The sequence below is a fragment of the Pinus tabuliformis genome, chromosome 5_1 (genome assembly GCF_031772625.1).
Source record: "Pinus tabuliformis cultivar Carrire ecotype Pingquan chromosome 5_1, CPIR1, whole genome shotgun sequence".
Taxonomy (NCBI): domain Eukaryota; kingdom Viridiplantae; phylum Streptophyta; class Pinopsida; order Pinales; family Pinaceae; genus Pinus; species Pinus tabuliformis.
In genome coordinates, this window is record NC_142305.1 from 129,559,184 (window position 1) to 129,580,524 (window position 21,341).

Sequence of the window (21,341 nt, forward strand, 5' to 3'; positions counted from 1 at the left end):
TCATTCATTGGACATCAATAAAATTATATTATCGTATCTTATTTTCGCCGTAAATTTAGCTGTTAATTAACAGCGTATTTAGTTTTCAGCAGTTCTAAATTTTATTTGGAAAAACATTTTTCTGGGTATTGTTAAATTGCTGAGTAAAATTAAATAAGCATTGATAAGAGTTTAAATTAACAGGTTTCTCCACTTGTTTGTTTTGGTTTTACAGGTAAATCAGTCTGAGAGTTATAAACTGCTTTGAAAGAGGGATCTATTATCTCAAGGGCTGAGTATCTTGCTGCACACAAAGTGCAAAGGCTGGAGACGTCACATAAGAGGGTCGCTCCTAAGGAGAATCAAAGATTGCCAGGTGAATTAAGCTTAAGTGGGGGCGACTTCCGCAAAGACCAAGCCCACTCTCTGGACATAAACTAGGCATTGTCTTAAAGGGATATCTACTTCACACTCCAACAAAGGGTGAGATTCCAAGGCACAAGTAAAAATCTCAACAACCAAAAATATAAAATCCTTCATTTTTTTTACTTTTCTGCATTAGAGTAAGATTTCTGCTTGTCGATTTTTAGTGTCACATCAATTTACAGCAAGATTTTCGTTGGAGATTACTAATAAAATTGTTAGATCTAGACCCCACTTAGATACAAGTTACTATTTCTTGCATTTTACACTTGTATCTAGCCTTCCAGTTGCAGATTACCAAGTTAAGAGGGCGCTCTGCTTGCTGAACCTGCATTTTCAGCAATCAGAAACAAGTTCTACAGATCTACTGGTAAGTAGCTTACACTAGAACTTGTAATTTTCAGTTCTACACTTGTTTATCAGAAAAAATTTCACATTAGAGTTAAATAAAATTTATTTTCAAGCCAACAAAATTGCATAATAATTTTCTAGAAAGTTTCTAAGTTATTAAACATAGCTCAGAAATCTGAAAATCAATTTCCAACTAGCAGGAAATTGTCTTTTCAGCCCAAATTTAATAAAGTGTGGGCCCCAAAGCCTCTACAATCACCCTTTAGCCCTTCTACACTCCAGGGCAACTCCTGAGAGGTGTTTTTTACACAGTAGATTGGCTGTTGCAGCAAAATAGGTTGTTGTCCCTATGTTTTTACGCTCCTTAACCGGACTTCAGAATTAATAGATAATCATATATTTGGTTGGGGTAGTTCTAGTGGACCAAAATCCATATAGGTTACATGCTACATCTTTGAAGTATTTTGGCTAGTAATAGTTTACACACTATATCTTTGAAGTATTTTGGCTACTAATTTTACGTAGGACAGCAAACAATTCACGAACACCTCCACCCCAATGACTCCAGAGTCCATACAAGGCATCAGAGTCTCAGACATAAACCGGAGTTGTTAGGGGGATCTTTAGGGACTCCTCTCTTGGCTGTTTACGAGGTGTTGGACCTAAATAGCAGGGGCTTGGACCGGGGTGACAGTGGGTCCGTTCCTTGCGGTTGCCCATCTAGTGAAAGCTGCCAGGACCTTGGCGGCCTTGCTAAAAAGATCAGTAACATGACACATGCCATAAACTTGATGTTTGCAGTTTGACAGGAATCTCATGCAATAGTCACCGTGATACATATGGAGTTTTACATAGAAGACAGGAACAGAAGAACCTAGATTTCCTTAGTGAAGTAGTCTCAGAGTAATTTCCATACTTACCTTCTCATAATAAGATGAGGAAGCTTCCATTCATGTAGTGATCTCAATCTGCTAACGATAGACTCCTAGATAGTTTAGTTCATTAATAGAAAGTAGATACTTAAAGAAATATAATCCATATGTTGCAAGCACTAATGACATATAATATGACCCAGCTGAAATTAAAAACCTATCTCAGAAGCAAGTAAGTTTATAACAATATGTATACCCACTGAAATGAACCTTCCTGAGCTCCATCCAAGACAGTAACCCATTTTGATTTAAACTTCAAAGAACTTTTGCCAGCCAGAAATTCCTTCACCTACAGAAACCACAATTTTCAACCGGATCAGTTATCATTGATTCAAGTTTCTATTATTTAACAAGGCACAATGCCAGTTTGATCTAATCAATAGTATACAGAATTATTCAGAAAAATAAAATACTAGTGGATAATCACAAGATCACAAAAAAGTCCACCTGCCAAATGAAGAGCAATAAAGAAGGTAAGCAAGAAAGAGGACTGACATAAAAATACAAGCATTTTAAAAGTTAGTGTAGCATTCCAGATGCAGCTAGGCAAACTCCAATATTAAGTACAAGTATTGCAATGAAACCGACTGTCAAACATGATATACCATAAGTATCAATGTACCTGCCTGGTTTCACGAAATCATCTGGATGGCACTTGAAGGGGATTCATGGAGATTTGGGGCTTTGGATAGCATAGGGCCGAAAGTGGAGGAGCTAGGCTACTCACCTTATCCTAGTTAATGTCTCAAAATCTTATCCAATGGAGGTAGACATCAGAATATGCCAGATCTAGGAACCATGGGGAGTGGCACAGGGGCTAACGAACTTACAAAAGTTTTGGTAAATGAAGGTGTTAGGGGCAATGGGGGTCCATCTCGAGAGTTTTCTATGCTATGCGAAAAATTGCTAACACAGAAGACTATTGTTCATGTTTAGAGGAAGGAAATGGTCTGTCAAATAATTTCGCTGTTCAAACTGTGACAAAGGAGGTGGTTGTTGGGGGGAATACCTTGAAAGCAAAAGGCAGCATACCCTGATGACAATGTACCCATGCTAACAACTGTTTCAAAGGATCCAATAATTGTACCAGATGGAAGTTTGAGGTAAGGGGCCAGAAGGAAAAGAAGATGATACAGATTTTAAGCTTATGTGGAAGTTTTTTGTAGTTTCATGATCCGGATTATCCACAGTTTCTAGTTCATTCTGCCAACGTTTCAAACCCCAAAGGGGGTCCATCATCAGGACAAATCAGAAAGAATATGAAATTTTATCATTAAACTGCCCCACTCAAAAATTATTTGTTTCTTTCAAAAAAAATTGCATTTCAAACATTTAGCATCCCTTAAAAAACCAAAAAAAAAACATTATAAAACCTCGCTGCCGGAGGACCCCACGATAATTTCGATTGTTATCGCGATAATTTCATAAAAAATCGGTTAAAAAAAAATCTGGCGATAATTTCGTATAGTTATCGCGATTTTATCGGGACAGCGAAAAAATTGCGATTATTTCATTTTATCGCGATTTTCACAACACTGGTTTTTGGCCTAAACCAGAAGCCTTATTTTAGTGGATATTCACCACATGGACACCAAAATGCAACATTTTTTATGCTTTAAAGGATTTTTCATTGAAACACAAAAGGACCTGGATTTTGTGCAAAATGAAGGACTATGGTTTTGGGGCAGAGTTGGTTTATCTATTACTCCATGGTTTCCTGGTTTTGATGCCACATCCATGGTGGTCTCAATTATGCCAATATGGGTTAGGCTCCCCAATCTCCCACTTCCGTTTTGGCATCACAAAGTTCTAGAAGACATCAGAAATACATTGGGTAAATTCAAAAAAATGAACTTGGAGAGAACAAAAAATGGCATGTTCACTTATGCTAGGATCTGAGTGGAGATAGATCTAAGTAAGGGGCTACTTGTTGAGTTTTGTAGCATCGAACAAGTGTTCTAGTCTCAACTTTGGTTAACGAGGCTTAGAAACACGAGCTCCAAAACCCAAAAAAAGTTTCAGGAGAAAACACCTAGAAATGACTTAATTAAGTTAATTAATCAGTAATTAAATTTTTCCTAAGTCTAACTTAGAGAAAATGATTAATTAATAGGAATTAATTGAAAAATGTGAGATTTCTCTAGAAACTCACATGGATCAATCCAGAGATGATCTTATTCGTTGATGAAGATTTAATCATGGTCAATGGTCAGCCAACGAGAGATTATAAGAGGAGGTCGATGGGGTTGGAGCAAGACATGCTAGAGGTCGAGTTCCTTCGCAGAAATCAAGTTTCCCAATTGCAGTGATTCAATAGAGAGAAGTTCGAGCTAGAGAGGGAACGCAGTAACAATGAGGGGTAGAGACAGTGAATTTGGAGGAAGTTTTCCAGTTCTAGAGAGGTGGTGAGATGAGGCCGAATTTATTCTCCATGAGGCTACGCAGGGGCTAGCGCAAAGCCTCATAGAGGCAATTTGATTTGGCTGAGAGGCAAGTCGTTTTAGGTGTCGGAGACCATGAAGATTTCCAGAAGCTTTGGCCGATGACTTTCAGCCACAGCTACTGTTAGAATGATTGACTCAGAAACAATTTCGAAGAAGTGTGAGTTTGGCCTATGCAAGGACTACGCAAAAGGCTAATGCAAGGGTTTTCCAGAGTAGATTTATGTGGCCAGTTTGGGCCAGGATTGTTTAGAAGGGGGTAAAATTCCCCCACTAATTTTGCCAGTATTTATCTCAGAAAGGATCGTGAGTTTGGCGTCCATTTTATTGTACTCAAAATCTCACTGCTACATAATAATAAAACCCTCAGCTGCTGCACCGGTTTTCCCAGATTGGGTTTTCCCGGGGACAATTGTCCATAAATAATTGTCTCATATTTTTTTGTGCTCTATATTTCTTAGTTTCCAGCATTTTATTTTCTGCGGCGTTTTTATGGTGAAAATTGCAGTAGTGATTTTATTCGCTATTTGTCGCAGCAAATAAACTGCAATTAATTTTTAATCAATTAGAAAAATAATTTCCAGTTGTTGCAATAGATTGATAATTTCACACTACCAAATCACATAGCATTGAAACACGGGGATTTTCAATCGACACAAGTTTTAGATTATGAGAACATGACATTCTGATGTCAGTTATGTTTTCAAACATGTCATCTACAAGACACATGCCCATTGGCTATGAAGTCGACAAAAAAGAAGAAAAGACAAAACATGCCAAAAGGTTGGCTCTTCTCCAAGACCCCCCTTCAGATGATGAAGAGGAAGAAAACAAAGTGACTCAACAGGATCTACCTAAGGTCAAAACGAACGGGGCATCGTGGCTCAGTCAGCGGTTGACAAACAAATCCAGCAAGTTTCAATTTCTGATTGCTATCAGGCTCCCCTAGTACAACACATACATTTGGCAATGAGGATGGCAGGAAGGAACCTGTGGTCTCACTGACACTAGATGGATCTAGGGGCTCTAAAAGAGCTCATGTCTTAGAGAGCCAAAGAAGGCCCTCGTGTCAAACAAGAAATCGCTTTGGTTCTTGTTGAACCATGTTAATTTGCCAGCCCCATGACAAATTCCAATCATTAGACTAGATTCTTCTTTCCGAGAGGACCAAAATTGATCTTTGAAGTTTGAAGCACTGAATTTTGATAAGGAAAAATGTATTTTTGAAGTCAAACCCACAGGTACACAAATTGTCAAGGTTGGACTAAGGGCTAATTGCCCCTACTCCAAGACATATAAATACAAGTGACCTCAAACTCAATTGGACATCACAACACATCTTCTCTTCTTCTCTCTGAAATTTGGATGGTTCGTACAGGTCTGAGGCAACTTTCTTTTCACGCGTGAGAGGGTCCAAGGAGGCATTTTCTGCATTGACTTTTTGCTGGAAGATTTGACTTTAGCTTGCCCGAGTTTGACTTCATCATTTGACTTGCTTTGACTGGGAAAATTTCGATTTCTTGAGGCCAAGTTGACTGGCACAAAAACTGAGGTGATCTGGGCTGTTTGACTGGCGTTGACTTCAGGGTTGACCACAGGTTTGACTGCAGGGATTGATTGCTGCAGAATTTCTCTTTTGACTGAGTATTCAAGACTTTTGGGCTGACTTTGATCAGCACTTGAAGCTGCATTTATTGCTGATTTGACCGCGCTGATTGGAAAGGTTGACTATTGACTTTGACTGGTTAGGGCACACTTTGACTTCTGTTGACTTGGACAAAATTGCAGATTTATAAAGTTGACCAGATTTGACTATTTCATCACTGGCATATTGGTTTTGGTTGGTTGATTTGTTGGACAAGTCAAGGCTTTGACTTTGACTCTTATTTATAGATTTGGCTCATTGTACTCTTTGTTGAACATTTGAAGGAAATCTAACAGAAGAAGAATTTTCAAAGGTTCTCCCCCTTTGGGGTTTTTCCCTCTCTCCTATTGATACTCTTGATTGTCTTTTATTGTCATTGCATTTACTGTTTTATCTTTAATTACGGTTGATTATTGGAAGAAATAATTGTTATTGAAAAAATTGCTTATTGAAGAATTGAATTGGGCTAAAGTAATTGATATAGCATAGAGCAATGGAAAATTAACAAACCAAAACTAGATGGCTGGCAAAAAGTACATCGGTGGAAAGGCAAAAAAGAAAAGATATGCACTAGTCAGCCTTGATTTTTTCATGCCCTTTTACTGTCTTTCATAGTTTTTTCCTGATTTTCCTTTTATCATATGGTCCTTCATGATGCTTTTCAGCTTACTATTTGGACCCATCTTGTACTGTTTGATCCAAAATTGCATACACACCATGTGTGTCTACAAAATGTAATTTTTATTTTCATTAATAGAAATTATGGATTTTTTCCTGTGGAAAAAACAAACACATTTACTGAAAACTAAAAACAACATAATCAAATATTCTTCAGATAGTTTTTCTTTAAAAACAGTGCTTGAACCAAAAAGACCCCTTCAAGCTACTCCCTATTCCTCTGAAAAATATAGTCTCCCAACTATAATCCAAGTTTCCAACACCATTGGACACCAGTTGCACATGAAATACCTCGTAACTCTCAAAAGCATAATATCAAACTTCCAAATCCCAGAGCTCCCCTGAAACTATAAAACAGCAATCCACCCATGCATGTCTCATAACCCAAATGAGATGCAGTTTCTCTAATCCACAAGCATCCTAGACTGTCAGACAACTAGCTCCCCTCCACTACATCTCTCCCTTTTCAAAGTGTGGACCTCTTGAAATGAGAACAGTGCCAATTCTTCAGTTGGGTCATCACTGCTGTTAGTATTTCCAACAATGGCTACGTTTATTGACTCTTTAATCTTTTAATTGAAAAAAGTCATTGGATTGGTTTTGCAATTTATTATTGTATGACCTGTTTTCCCAATAGTGACACTCAATCCTACTCTTACCTATCATTCTCTTTCCCATCCTCCTCTTTGAGTATAGTATTCTTTCTAGCTAAGAATCCCCTTCCAAATCTCCTGCAATTGCTCTCTTTTTTGTGGCTAAAAAGGATGAAATCAAGCCTTCTAGTGTGTGTGAAGACATCTAACTGAGAGTAAATATGACATAGATTTATTGAGAAGACAGACTATTTAACAAAGTGGCTTTGGCATCTTCTTTTTTTACCATAGCTTTGGCTTTCACTAGCTGTCTAATGAGAGATCTTAGATTGAATATGTGGCTAGACATAGTGACTTCAGCAAACATCTTGAATCTAAATTACAATAGCTTCAGAGAAAACTTTACATTCACTGCTTTAGCTCCAGACAACTTAATCAGATTATCCCAAATTTCCTTCGATGATTTTTCCAGATCTATAATGTACATGATGCAAATCAGAATAAGAAAGCAAGGCCAATGATTAATTTATTGAGGGTGATTACTCAATCCATTCTACTATTCCCCAAAAGTTTTTGTTCATCAACTGCATCTCAAAATTCAGTTTCCAAATATGGAAATTTTGTCCATTGAATTTTTCTAGCGGAGTTTTTCCTCGCAGAGTTTCCATTCTGATAATGCTGTGTAAACTCTCCTGGAAATAACAGGAAACTTTCAAATTCTAGAATATATCACTGTCTCTGCAAATTAGAACCTGTGGTTGTTATATGGCATGGCTGCTGTAACTAATTATGGACTGGCTGCTATAATTACTTCTCTATGACAGGGTATGGTGAATAAAGTTCTGTACATCAGACTACAAGCTGTAATTTTTGTACGGCAGTCATTCATACTCCTTGGCTGCTGACCTGGTGGCTAGGGTATGCATCTTTCTTCTTCCTTCAGTCAACCCCAACCTTATTACTTTTAAAATGGTGAAATGACTTGTTGGCACGATAGCTCCTAAACATGATTTTCCTTTGATTGATATGGCGGTTGTATGATAGAATTGTCAACGGATTTTCTTACTCCATATCAATTTGATACGGCAACTCTTCCTTCGACCCTAATGCAAATGTAGGCTTCAATCTTTTACGGCAGCTCTTCCTTTGACTTGTACAGCAACTGTTCTAATTCAAATGGGAGCTTCAATCTTGGCAGCGACTTTGCCTAGCGATGACTCCCTCGACTTGATGAGTGGCAGCAGATTTCCAGCTGTTGTAAATAAATAAGGTGGCTTTATCAACTGCTCTGTCATTTTATTCCCCTGTGATAGTGTTCTACGCCAATCTGTGGCAGCTGATCTCTCATGCTCAGCAATGCATCTCGCTAATTTTGATGCAAGATCAAGTATGACCGTTTGACTCCATTCTTGGATGAGTTGGATAAAGAACCCGCTCTGATACCATATTATGAAAACAAGCTAGACCATTAAATGACGAAACCTTAGACAGGTTTGAGACAAAAATACTCACAATAACACAAATTATATTATGAAAATACTTCATTGGATTATAATGAGAATCACCTCTAGGTATTATATTTTACCATTTAATTCTACCTTTCTAAATTCCCATAAAAGATAGTCCAGAATCCTTTGATGATTTCAAGTCTATTACTCTTTGTAATTGCGATCACAAGATAATGTCAAAAATTATAGCAAACTGGGCAACGAAGATATGGCAACACAAGAGGACATAAGATATGGCACCAGCCAGAGACAAACCCCAATGTGGGGAAACCCTTGATCAATTCTTCTTATAATTCTTCAAAAGTTCAGCAGAGAGAGGGAGTACAATTTACAATATTCAATTGCCCAAACTGATCAGTCAAAACGGCAGAAACAGAAAGCCCTAACCAGAAAGTTAACGCTGGTCAATAGGGCTGAAATTGACCTCAAAACAGCTTGGTCAACTTGGCCTCCAACAGCAAGATAATGCAGCCCAAAACAGTTCAAAAATAACCAGTCAAATCTGGTCAACAAAAGTCAACACAGCAACTTGAATTAGGGCAATCAAAGCTTGTCAAAGTCAGCCTCTTGAAATTTAGGTCAAATCTGGTCAAGGCAGCAGCTAGAAAAGACAGTCTTCCTTTCGCATGTGTGGAGAGAGAGAGAGGCCCAGAAATCCGTACCCAATCAAGATGAGAGAAAGAAAGATGAATGAGATGAGATGCCAAAATGAGGAGGAGGCACCTGTATTTATATGCAACGTTGAAGGCTGGAAGAGGCTAATTTGATGGCTGGCCAACCTTGACAATTTGTCCATAAACAAAATAAATTCATAACTTCACTTGTACATGTCAAAATGGGATGATCTTTAGATCAACCCTACACCTCTCGGAAAGAGGAATCCAAGAAAAATATCAGCTTCCTCATAAGAGTTGTCCAAAGTGATGTTTGGCCCTAGTTGCCAAATTTAACACTCCCTCTCAACTAGGGAGAACATCACCTGCCAAATTGTCCAACAATTTGTACCATCCCTGTCACTGCACTGATCTGCTCTGCTAAACCATGAAGAAAGAAGAAATGGTCGAGAATGCACCATTACATTCTCCACTAACCAGAAGTCAGTCTCCAACAACAAAGAGTGTGGCATACCACTCTTAACTGCCCCGTAGTCAATTTCCATTGTTCCCAGATCAATATCAACATCCTAGCATAGGGAGTATGGTAGTACACGATGGGCCCATCAATAATACTATGGTCCCTATCCTCATTTCCTACTCATTGGCCAGATGAGAGGTACTTCCCATCAGTCCCGAACTACATGGGTAGGATGTGCCCGCAGGAGAAGGTGAACCATTCATCTTGCTCATATGTCATAGGGGAGGGCGAACCACTCAACCTATGCATATGCCACCATGGGATATCACAGGGAAAGGTGAACCATTCACCCTGTACACAGCGCACCACTAGGGGAGTGTGAGTCATCCTAGGGTCGTTCATCGCTCCAAGAAGTACCCCAGACCCCACGGAGCACCCAGAGCTCACTATCCATCTCATACAGGACCCTCATAAGAGGGTCTCTCCACGACTCCAAGTCGTTCACGGAAGGTTAAGAATTTGACCTTCCGGAGGGACTTCGTAAGAATATCGGCAACCTGCTCATTGGTCCCAATATGATGGAGCCTTATTACTCCTTGTTGTACCATATCTCAGATAAAGTGGTACCTGATATCAATATGCTTGGAGCGATCATGAAACACGAGATTCTCGAAAAGACAAATCCCACTCTCGTTGTCACAAAAGATCACGGTGGTATCCAACACATGTCCAAACAGCTCACTAAAAAGCTTCCTCAACCAAACAGCTTCACAGGAGGCCAAACTAGCAGCAATGTATTCAGCCTCAGCAGTGCTTAAAGCAACTGACTTCTGCTTCATGCTCATCCATGATATTGAAGCAGAACCTAGAGAGAAGCAACATCCTAATGTGCTTTTGCAATCCACCACACTACCAGCCCAGTTTGCATCAGAGTAACCATGGAGCCTCACATTCCCGGCAATGTATCTCATTCCATAAGTGATTGTGCCCCGAAGATATATCAAGAGATTCTTGGCAGCAATCTAATGTATATGATGAGGCTCGACCATAAACTGAATAAATGTGTTCACTGCAAAACATATGTCCGTATGAGAGTTCCCCAAGAACATCAGGGCCCCTATGAGTTGACGATACTCAGAAGGATTTCCGGAATCAGGCCTGACAGCACTTCCGCATAACTTCTTGAAGTTAAGTTCAATCGAAGTAGTCACAGACTTGCAGTCCACCATCCCAAATCTTTCAAGTAGCTTCACAACATATTTTCCTTGAGAAAGGAAAATCTCCACTGGCTTTTGCTAGACCTCCAACCCTAAGAAGCAATGCATCAATCCTAGGTCCTTCATATCAAATTCGGAAGCCAACTCTCTCTTACATTGATGAATAAGAGGGTTTGCACCTGTTAGAAAGAAATCGTCCACATAGAGTACCAATATGAGAGGTCTATCATTCTCAACCTTAAAGTAAAGGTTCGAATCAGCTTCACTTCTTATAAATCCCAGCTTCATCAAACAACTATCGATCCCCTCATACCAAGCTCGGGGTGCTTGCTTCAACCCATAGAGGGCCTTCTTCAACCTGCACACATATGTCTGACGATCTTGAACTCCAAACCCCTCAGGTTGTTCCACATAGACTTCCTCCTAAAGTGAACCATGCAAGAAGGCAGTCTTGACATCCATCTGGTGTAGATTGTTGGAAATAATACTGAGAGGGGGGGGTGAATCAGTATTATCAGATCAATAAAACTTTTTCATTTCCATACTTAGATACATATACGCTACTTCATTCAAGGGAACCCGCATGTATACGCAACTGTGTCTAAAGAAACTAGCGTATATCCAAAATACTTATGATTCAGTTAATCCATTAAGTGTTGATCTTTAGTTAGTGCATCAGAACTTCATTAACCATATGAACAGTAAGCAGGAGCTGTAAAACAAAACAAGAAGCACACATGAACACCATGATATAAGGTGGAAACCCAATGTGGGTGAAAACCACCTGCTGCAATTCGTTTCTATCTTCCTTTATTAAGAAACTTCTTTTACAATGTATTGGTGCAGTCCTTTACCAGCACGCAAGCTACAACCTGCAGAAGGCTACAACCTTCTCTCATTCTCCAGACTCTCCTGGAAGGGAGCTCCAACCCCCTTTGCTCTTGTACTAGCTAAGATACTAGTACGTAGGCGCCTGCCTACAATCTTCTCCCCTCCAGGTACCACGTTTCATACATTTTCAGACTGGATACACCTGAAGCACAACACATAATCTGAAAGGCCACGTTTCATCCAATTTTCATACTGGACCCATAACTATCATTGAAGCTCAAAACAATCACTACTAGCATCATCAAACTCTGAATCACTGAAACACTGAAACCCTGTCAACAACACAGTCACCAAAACACAGAGCAGAACTCTGCAATAACAATCAGATCCAACTGTACCATCAAAATCATGCATCAGAGTGCATACGCTACTTGGAAGTGTCGAACCTGCGTGTATACGCAACTTCATCAAGATGAACCAGCGTATATGTCATTAATCACTTATTCATAACTTTGTTGCACTTCCTGACTTTAGACATAACCAGATCATGACATATACAAGGATAATATATGCGTTAACACCCAGATCTAGTCCATCAGATCTCATAAATATGAGTCATTATGATCCTGATCCAATATTAGTTCTCATCCATCAATACTGAAGCTAAACACAATCAGCCAAACAAGATATGCAGAATACTGACACCTTTAAACTGTCATCAGAACCCTTTAACAACCAGAACCACCTGTAACTTCAAATATCATAGCTCAAAAGGTATACGCTACTACAATGAACTCAACCTACGTACATACGCACATACACCAAATCCAACCCGCGTACAGATCTATAAATGACTTGCAGCGATTTCAAACTTAAGTTATACCCAGTTCAGATCATTACACGCGTCAATATACAGATCTAGAATAAACATAATCAATCATATAGAGACAGTTCATTTCAAACCATTTGATCCCGATCTATCCTTAGATCTTGTTCTCCATCCACCGGTGAGATCCCTCCTTAGCTCAGATCAAGCAATGCATCATCAACCCATAACCTGCATACTGGATCTCATACTTCCTCAGATATTCAAGACTTTTCGGATGCACTTGCCTAATGATCTTCTTCTCCTTTTATAGTCTTAGGCCTTGCTCAATACCATGGTCCAAAACCATAATAAATCAATACCAAGAGCCCAATACTTGGGTTCAACACACTTGTCGAGATACCATGGTCCAAAACCATAGGTTCAGATACCGAGGACTAACTACCACGGACCAAAAGTAAGCTTTCCGACATGTACGTGCTTTTCCGTGCATGAAATTGCGTGTATACCCTTCTTGGTATATAGCGAACCTGCGTATACGCGACTTGGTATATAGTGAACCTGCTTGTATACCCTACTTGGTATATAGCGAACCTGCGTATACGCGACTTGGTATATAGTGAACCTGCGTGTATACCCTACTTGGTATATAGTGAACCTGCGTATATATATTTTCTCTTCATACTTTTAGTCTGATCATCAATTCCTTGCTGCTATCCTTCTGCACTATGATTTGTCATTCGTGTGATTTGCCATCAAGGACAACACTTGTCTCATAATGCCAACATAGATTCCATCCTTGCGAGGCATCAAGGGATATAATCAAACAGATGGTGGTGTAGTGAACAACGGGTGCAAATATCTCATCATAATCTACACCTTCCTTTTGAGAAAAGCCTCGAGCAATAAATTTGGCCTTGAACTTCTCAGCACTTCTATCAGCAGCATACTTGATCTTGTAGAGCCATTTAGAGGTGACTACAAATTTGTCATGGGGTCTAGGGACCACATCCCAGACATCATTCTTCATAATTGACTCGTACTCTTCGTTCATAGCATCTTTCCATACTTGTTGCTTCACAGCTTCTTCGAATGAGCAAGGTTCAGACTAAATAATAGTGCTCCATTATTGCGAGGCAGCAAGGCCTATAATCGAACAGATAGTGGTGTACTGAGCAACATGGGCAAATATCTCATCATAATCTACACCTTCCTTATGAGAGAAGCCTCGAGCAACAAATCTAGCCTTGAACTTCTCAGCACTTCTATCAGCACCATGCTTGATCTTATAGAGCCATTTAGAGGTGACAACAGATTTGTCATGGGGTCTAGGGACCACATCCCAGACATCATTCTTTATAATTGACTCGTACTCTTCGTTCATAGCATCCTTCCATACTTGTTGCTTCACAGCTTCTTCGAATGAGCAAGGTTCAAACTGAATAATGGTGCTCATAGCAGTTAAGTACCCTTGGTACCTAAGTCACATGACACGAGGACACGAGACACGGAGGACACGTAAATACGAGTATTCAATACGAAACGCAGCGACCTGGAAACAGGACACGGAGGACACGTTTTATATATATTTAATAATATATATATATATATATATATATATACCGAAATATAATTTTTTATCCATATTAAATTGCAGGTTGCAGCTTATCTAATCAAATTAAAATATAATTACTTCTCAAAGTTCATAGTTCACTTTCAAAAAATAAATAGAATCAAAATTTACTATTTAGAAATTAGAATGTGATATGGTTGGTCTTGATTCTTGAATATTCAATGTTCATTGTTCATGTACAACTTACAAGCACATAAGAAAATAACTGAAGTCTAATCCTATTGATTTCCTCTGCCCCTCTTGCGAGAAAATGCCACAGCTTTCCCTTTCCCTCTAGATGTAGACGTTGGTGCTGGTGGAGTTGACAGTGGAGTTTGCTATGCTCTAGAAGCTGAAGAACTAGAAGTAGGAGCTATAGGAGGTAGACCACGTCCTCTACTGGTGGCAGGGGTAGCCCGGGTAGGTGGTGTCACTTGGAAACATTACAATCTCCCAATCCTGAAATCCTGAAAAACTGATAAGTCTGCTGCATTTTGAATGAAATCTAAAATTCTACTTTCTCCATATGAAATCCAATGAAGTCGAAACCACTCTCAAACATCCTGAGTCATTTCATGGTAATGTTAAAAATTTAAGTAAAAGGATGAAAATGAAGATTAAGGAGAATGTCACTTTTACTTTAAGAATTTAACATTACCATGAATAGCATATCAATACTAGGGCCTAGACTTGATCATTAAGTTGCCCCACTAAAAAATTATTTGTTTCTTTCAAAAAAAAATTGCAGCTTATGCAGGCAACGTTTTCTATCAACGGAATACGCGTTTTCCAGATGCAGGACACGACGAAAACCGGCGAATACGTTTTACATTTTACAGGACACGATGAAAAACGTTTTCGACACGTTTTAGGGCCGTTTTCGTGTCTGACACGTAAAATACGGGACACGGGGCCTTGGAGGACGTGTCCTGTGACTTAGCTTGGTACCTATTAGGCTTCTTGCTTTCACGAAATGTCCCCCTCGGTGCAACATGTCTCTCGGCATCTTCTAGAGTTCCCCTCAGCCATGAAGGTCTCATTTTGGAGGAGGAGGGCTCATGAGGAGGAGAATCAATGGGATCCATCGGGTCTTCAACTTCGTGCATCGACTCATCCTACGAATCTCCCTAATTTCCTGCATACGCTTCTTTGCCCTTCCTTGGAATAGGAAGGTTACTAATCATCCTTAGGGCAGCATCCTCATCGAAGGTGACATCATGACTCAACTCTACTTCTCTTTGACCAGGCACATAGATTCTATATGCCTTAGAAGTTTCACTGTAGCCCACAAAAGTTCCTTTCTTCCCAGATGCCTCCAATTTACTTCTCTTTTCTTTCAGCACATGAAAGTATACGGGACTACCAAAAATTCTAAAATGAGAAACATCAGGTTTCTTACCAGTGAAAACTTCTTCGAGAGTTTTGGAGTCCAATGCTTGATGAGGGCATCGATTTTGAACGTACACAACAATGTTGGCAGCTTCTCCCCATAGGAACTTTGGAAGTCCTTGATCATGAAGCATGGCACGAGTGGCTTCTATAATGGAACGATTCTTCCTTTCAACAACACCATTTTGCTCAGGAGTATATGTAGTAGTAGTCTCCCTCTTAATGCTAGCTTCCCTGCAATAGTCATTGAATTCATTTGACTCATACTCAGTTCCATTATCGGTCCTCAATATCTTGATCTTCTTCCCTGTTTGATTTTCCACCAAGGCTTTGAACGTACAGAACCATGAGAATATTTCGTCCTTCTTCTTCAAGAAATGTATCCAAGTTTTGTGAGAGAAGTCATCCACAAAGACAGCATAATATAAATATCCTCCTAATGATGTCACAGGGAACATACCAAACAGATCAGAATGAACCAATTGCAAAATGCTTTTGGTCTTGCTATCACTTGAGGGGAATGGTCCCCTTGTATGTTTTCCCTCGACACATCCCTGACATACACCTTCATGCTCTATTTTGAATTCGGGCATACATGTAACCATCTTCCTTGCATCGGGTAGAGCCTTATAATGAAGATAAACAAACCTCCGGTGCCATAGTTTGGATTAAAGAGATGTGTTGCAAGACATGGCTCCCACTAGACTTCTTCCAACTTGATATAAATTGTCAACCCTGAATCCAAGAGTAAATTCTTCTTTAAAAATTCTTTTCCACACATACCTTTCCGTCGATGAATGCCACCTTGAATCCTTTGTCTTCCATCGTCGAGATAGACACTAAATTCTTCTTTAGATCAGGTACACATAGTACTTCTTGAAGATGAACGGTGTTACCTTGATTCAATTAAAGGGTAACATTCCCAACTCCCTTCACAGGATAGGTGGCATTGTTTCCAAGGATAATTTCGAAATTTGTATCCTTCTCTATCAGATTTGAAAGAGCTTCCTTGTACCCGGTGAAGTGCCTTGAGGCACCACTATCAATCAACCAATTTCCCAAAGTATCTGGAGGAGAGGCAGTAGAGAGGGCAGATATAAGATAAAATTCATTTTGCTTAGAATTTGCAACATTAGACTCATCATACCTAGAGTTTCTTGTTCTTTTAGAAGCTCAATCATTTCCAAGTTGAGTAGAGGAAGCATTCCTTTTCCCTTTGTTGTTGAACCTGTCATTCCTTTGATTGTTGTTGCTGCCCCTGGAATGATTGTGATCATCATCATGAGATGTGTACCTTCTATTTGGACACTCCCTGGCATAGTGACCAAACTTGTTGCAAAGTTCAAACGAATCATCTTCCTTTCCTTCCATTTTTGAATCTTGGTCTTCCTTGACTTTGCTTCTTTGAACTTGCATTGTTCTTCCTCTTGGCATGAGCGAAGAATGTGGTAGGATTATTCCTATTCGAAGGCATCTCCAATTCCATCATCCTTGTTTCTTCTTGAGAACATCTAGTCAGCGATTCTTCAAAACCTGGAATTTTGTCGTTATTGAGAATAGTAGTGTTGAACACATGCCATTCGGGAGGAAGACCTCCAAGGGCAATGAGAGTGAGCTCCCTGTCAGCAATAGCTTCACCAATCGAAAGAAGATCATTTTTTATCTCGGTAATCCTCATGAAGTCGGATTGAATATCCTCACCTTTTCCCTTCTTTATATCCTTTAGCTTGTTCTTGAGGAAAAGAATTTGGTTGGAATTGCTAAATTTAAACATGCCAACCAACCTGTCATATATCTCCTGTAATGTATTCAAATCAGAGATGTAAGCAACTAAGTGCTTATGAATAGAATCCATGATGATCTTCTTGGCTTTGACTTCACCCTTCTTGTACTTTGTCTTAGCAGTAGCCGGTGCATTTGAAGGAGGTTCGGAATCTTTGCCTACAAATAATCCATGACATCTTGCTCTTCTAAAGTCAAATCAAGAGACATCTTCCATGCATGATAATCAGAGTTATCATGAAGCTAATCATCAGACTTTAAGTAGGATGTGGAGCCATTGTGACTTGTTCTTGATCAGTGATTGCTCCTCTTAGTGGTTGCTCTTCACTCTTGCTTGGCCTTTGTCTTCACCTCAGCTCTGATACCATGATAATTTTAGGATAACAATGGTATGTTCTATGCTTAGAGCAATTTTACTTCAATTTTCTTTATTAGCCCAATATCATATCCAGTATAGCAATCACATCAACATGATAGTAAAATGCAGATAGAACATAAACAATAACAGTAGAAGACAAGCCAACACAAGAGGACACAAGATATGGCACCAGCCAGGGACAAACCCCAATGTGGGGAAACCCTTGATCAATTCTTCTTATAATTCTTCAAAAGTTCAGCAGAGAGAGAGTACAATTTACAATATTCACTTGCCCAAACTGATCAATCAAAACAGCAGAAACAGAAAGCCCTAACCAAAAAGTCAACACTGGTCAACAGGGCTGAAATTGACCTCCAAAACAGCTCGGTCAACCTTGGTCAACTCGGCCTCCAACAGCAAGATAATGCAGCCCAAAACAGTCTGAAAATAACCAGTCAAATCTGGTCAACAAAAGTCAACACAGCAACCTGAATTAGGGAAGTCAACGCTGCTCAAAGTCAGCCCCATGAAATTTCGGTCTCCTAAAATTTCGGTCAAATCTGGTCAACGCAGTAGCTAGAAAAGAGAGTCTTCCTTTCGCATGTGTGGAGAGAGAGAGAGGCCCAGAAATTTGTACCCAATCAAGATGAGAGAGAGATGAATGAGATGAGATGCCAAAATGAGGAGGCACATTGTCTTTATAAGCAACGTTGAAGGCTGGAGGAGGCTAATTTGATCGCTGGCCGACCTTGACAATTTGTCGATAATCAAAATAAATTCATAACTTCATTTGTACATGTATATGTCAGAATGGGATGATCTTTAGATCAATCCTACACCTCTCGGAAAGAGGTATCCAAAAAAAATATCAGCTGCCTCATAAGAGCTGTCCAAAATAATGTTTGGCTCTAGTTGCGAAATTTAACAATTAAAGGGAAGCGTAGTAATAACTATTCTGAGATTGTGATTTTTAAGCATCTAATGAAAGTTGAAACTGGTGGCTGATAAAAATGTCCTCAACCTGCAGGCTTCTGGAGAATTAGACGTGGTTATCAATTGGATGAAGGGCAGCTACAGATTGAACAAACTGATCCCGCAGCCTATCGTTGATCAGGTTAAAAGAATGGAAGCTGTGTTCTTTAAAATTTCAGACATCCACGTATTTAGACAAATGAACAGTGTGGTTGATGCTTTGTCCAAATGAGGATTGCAATATGCAACTAACACAGGTGTCATGATAGACTTACATGATAGGGTACAAATTTTTGAAAGGCCTTTGACAGCATTTGGCGATTGAGGCCTTATATGTTACTTTAAATAATTGCTGTTATTATTATTTTCTTTGGGAAGACTGTTGATGTAATATATGATGAAATATCTGGGCAAAATTAGACGATATAGCATTTAGACTTGCAAGTCTTTTGAACTGTCTATGTTTTTTAATGAGGGATGGGTTTTTGTAACTGTTTATGTGCTTGCATAACTCCGGGATTGTATAAAATGTTGACAGTGATAGCTGATCAAAAAAGACCCAGGTCTGATAAAATGTTTTGGTAAGATTATTAATCTTTAGATTTTCTGTATAGACTTGTAAGTCTTTTAAGTTTTGAACAGCTTGTGTTCTAATGAGTATTGGAGTTTTGAAACATTTTAGAAGTGTTTGTATGCCTCTGGGACTGTAGAAAAGTTTGTTAGTTCTTGCTGATTTTAGATAGCGATCATTTTGAATGCTGTTGCAAGCAGATGTAGAATTTTCAATGTAGCTTTTTTATATCTAACAAACAGTAATAATTTTTTTCTTTAGAGGAAATTAAAAAAGAAAGAAAGTGGATTATTTCTCCCCACGGCATTTGCAAGCAAAAGAATTTACCGATTGTAATATTCTTTCTGAGGAGTCCCCAGGCAATTGCCTCAGTCCCGCAGTTGCCTGAAATGAAATTAATATACAAAGGTGAGTTTTCCATCAATGTCTCTTGTACATCTTACATGGAGACAAAAACACTAGTTTACCAATCTGCACAAAAAATAAGAAATCAGATTTAGAAGGGACTGCCATATACCCCAACTCTAACTGGTGTCTTTTTATGCAATGCCTTAGGCACAACTTCCTCGGCAGCATCCAAAAGAGATTTTAAAGAGTTTGCAGCCTCTTGTGGATTATCTGCATAATGACTCAGACCAGGTTTTTTCTGCAACAATGTGAAAAATAGGCATTCAGAAGAAAGTTGATGCAAAGCATGTCAAACAAATAATCTTTGGAATGATGGTACAAGCTATAGAGTAAAATAAAATATTTAATGTGTTATTACTGTTATTCAATTTAATAAGACCCCATTACTATAATCAAATTACAAATCATGTCAATAGTTCTCTTTCCAATTTGAAGTTTGAATGGTGTCAATGTCAACATTGCACAACACAATTACTAGTCTATAGACATTTACATGACACAAAAAACAAACCACATCCTAACATTCCAGTCTTATGCCTGGATAGAAAGGAAAACACAGGTGTACAATGTAAATTACAAGCAACATAGTTTGTATAGAAATTCCTCAGAATTGACAATTCAATGAAAAACAGATATTTCACCTTCAACTTAGAAGGTTCCTCGGATCTTAACCCTGTGAATTTTCGACCTTAGCGCTTGTTACAGCAAAAGCTAGCACCTAGTGCAAAGCCCCACTAAGTAACCAAGACAATGCAACACATGGAAATGTTACCACTGTCACCTCAGCAAGTACTCCACTCTCTTTAGTGAAGGACACAATCCAACACAGGGGAGGCTTCCTTGGTAGGGCTTCTCGATCAAGTAACCCAAGGATCTTAAGCACAGTGCTCCTTAAGTATCCGACAGCATAGAACCACTGAATAAAGATATGACAAATTAGGTTTTGAGGTAAATGAAAGACTAAATTCCAGATTCGGGTTCAAGGGAGCTATGGGTCAATCAAAAGGCTATGGTTGGCCTAAAGAGTCTCAAATAGGCTTCCCAAACACACCAAGTCAAGAAATACTCAAGACTGCTATAAACTAGGGTTTTGAACAAGCAAATTGAAGCAAAACAATAGATTGTAACAGCTTAAAATTTAACTGTGAAAATAGTAAATAAGCTATGGAAAATGGAGGCTAAATCAGAGAGTAAACCAAGGACAAAGTTACAACAAATTTTGACAAATGACACCTTGACATCAACCCAAGAAAATGGCTAAAAATGCATAAAAATTTCAATTTTGCTTCTTAATGCATTTTTACACAATGTCTAACCATATGGCATATATCAAGAAGTCATTAAATGCTAAAAATATAAGATTTTTTTGTAATTTAAAACTAAGTTATCAGGAAAAAGGAAAAACGATTTTTATAATTTAAAAGAATGCCACAAGAGAGATGAACTAGTGCCTTCTCAATCTAGGGCATATAGAGGCTAGGATACAAACAATTCTAGGGTTTCTTGAAGTGATAGTAAATCCAAACAAACTAGGGCAAATAAACTAACTTACCCCAAGGTTTGAGATTTGAGTGTTCAATTTTCTAAACAATTAAGGGAAAGAAAAACCTATCTCTATTCCTCAATTACTTGGAGGAAGGGTTTAGCTCCACAAGGGCCAATGAAGCAAATACAAATAAACTACCTTAACATAAGAGCATTAATCCCATGGAACATAATACCAATAGAGAACAAATAAACTAACTTAACAA

The 21,341-nt window shown here is 38.9% G+C and overlaps 1 protein-coding gene across 1 annotated transcript in view; it reads right to left on the reverse strand.

The window, feature by feature from the left end:
- Positions 1–21,341, reverse strand: part of LOC149163761 (apyrase 2-like) — a 122,076-nt gene that overhangs the window by 71,672 nt on the left and 29,063 nt on the right. Inside the window, exons 2-4 of the mRNA XM_089431852.1 lie at positions 19,700–19,828; positions 19,510–19,566; positions 1,882–1,974 (exon numbers count right to left, since the gene is read on the reverse strand). Of these exons, the coding sequence (XP_089287978.1) occupies positions 1,882–1,974; positions 19,510–19,566; positions 19,700–19,828 (279 nt within the window). The remainder of the gene's footprint in view (positions 1–1,881; positions 1,975–19,509; positions 19,567–19,699; positions 19,829–21,341) is intronic.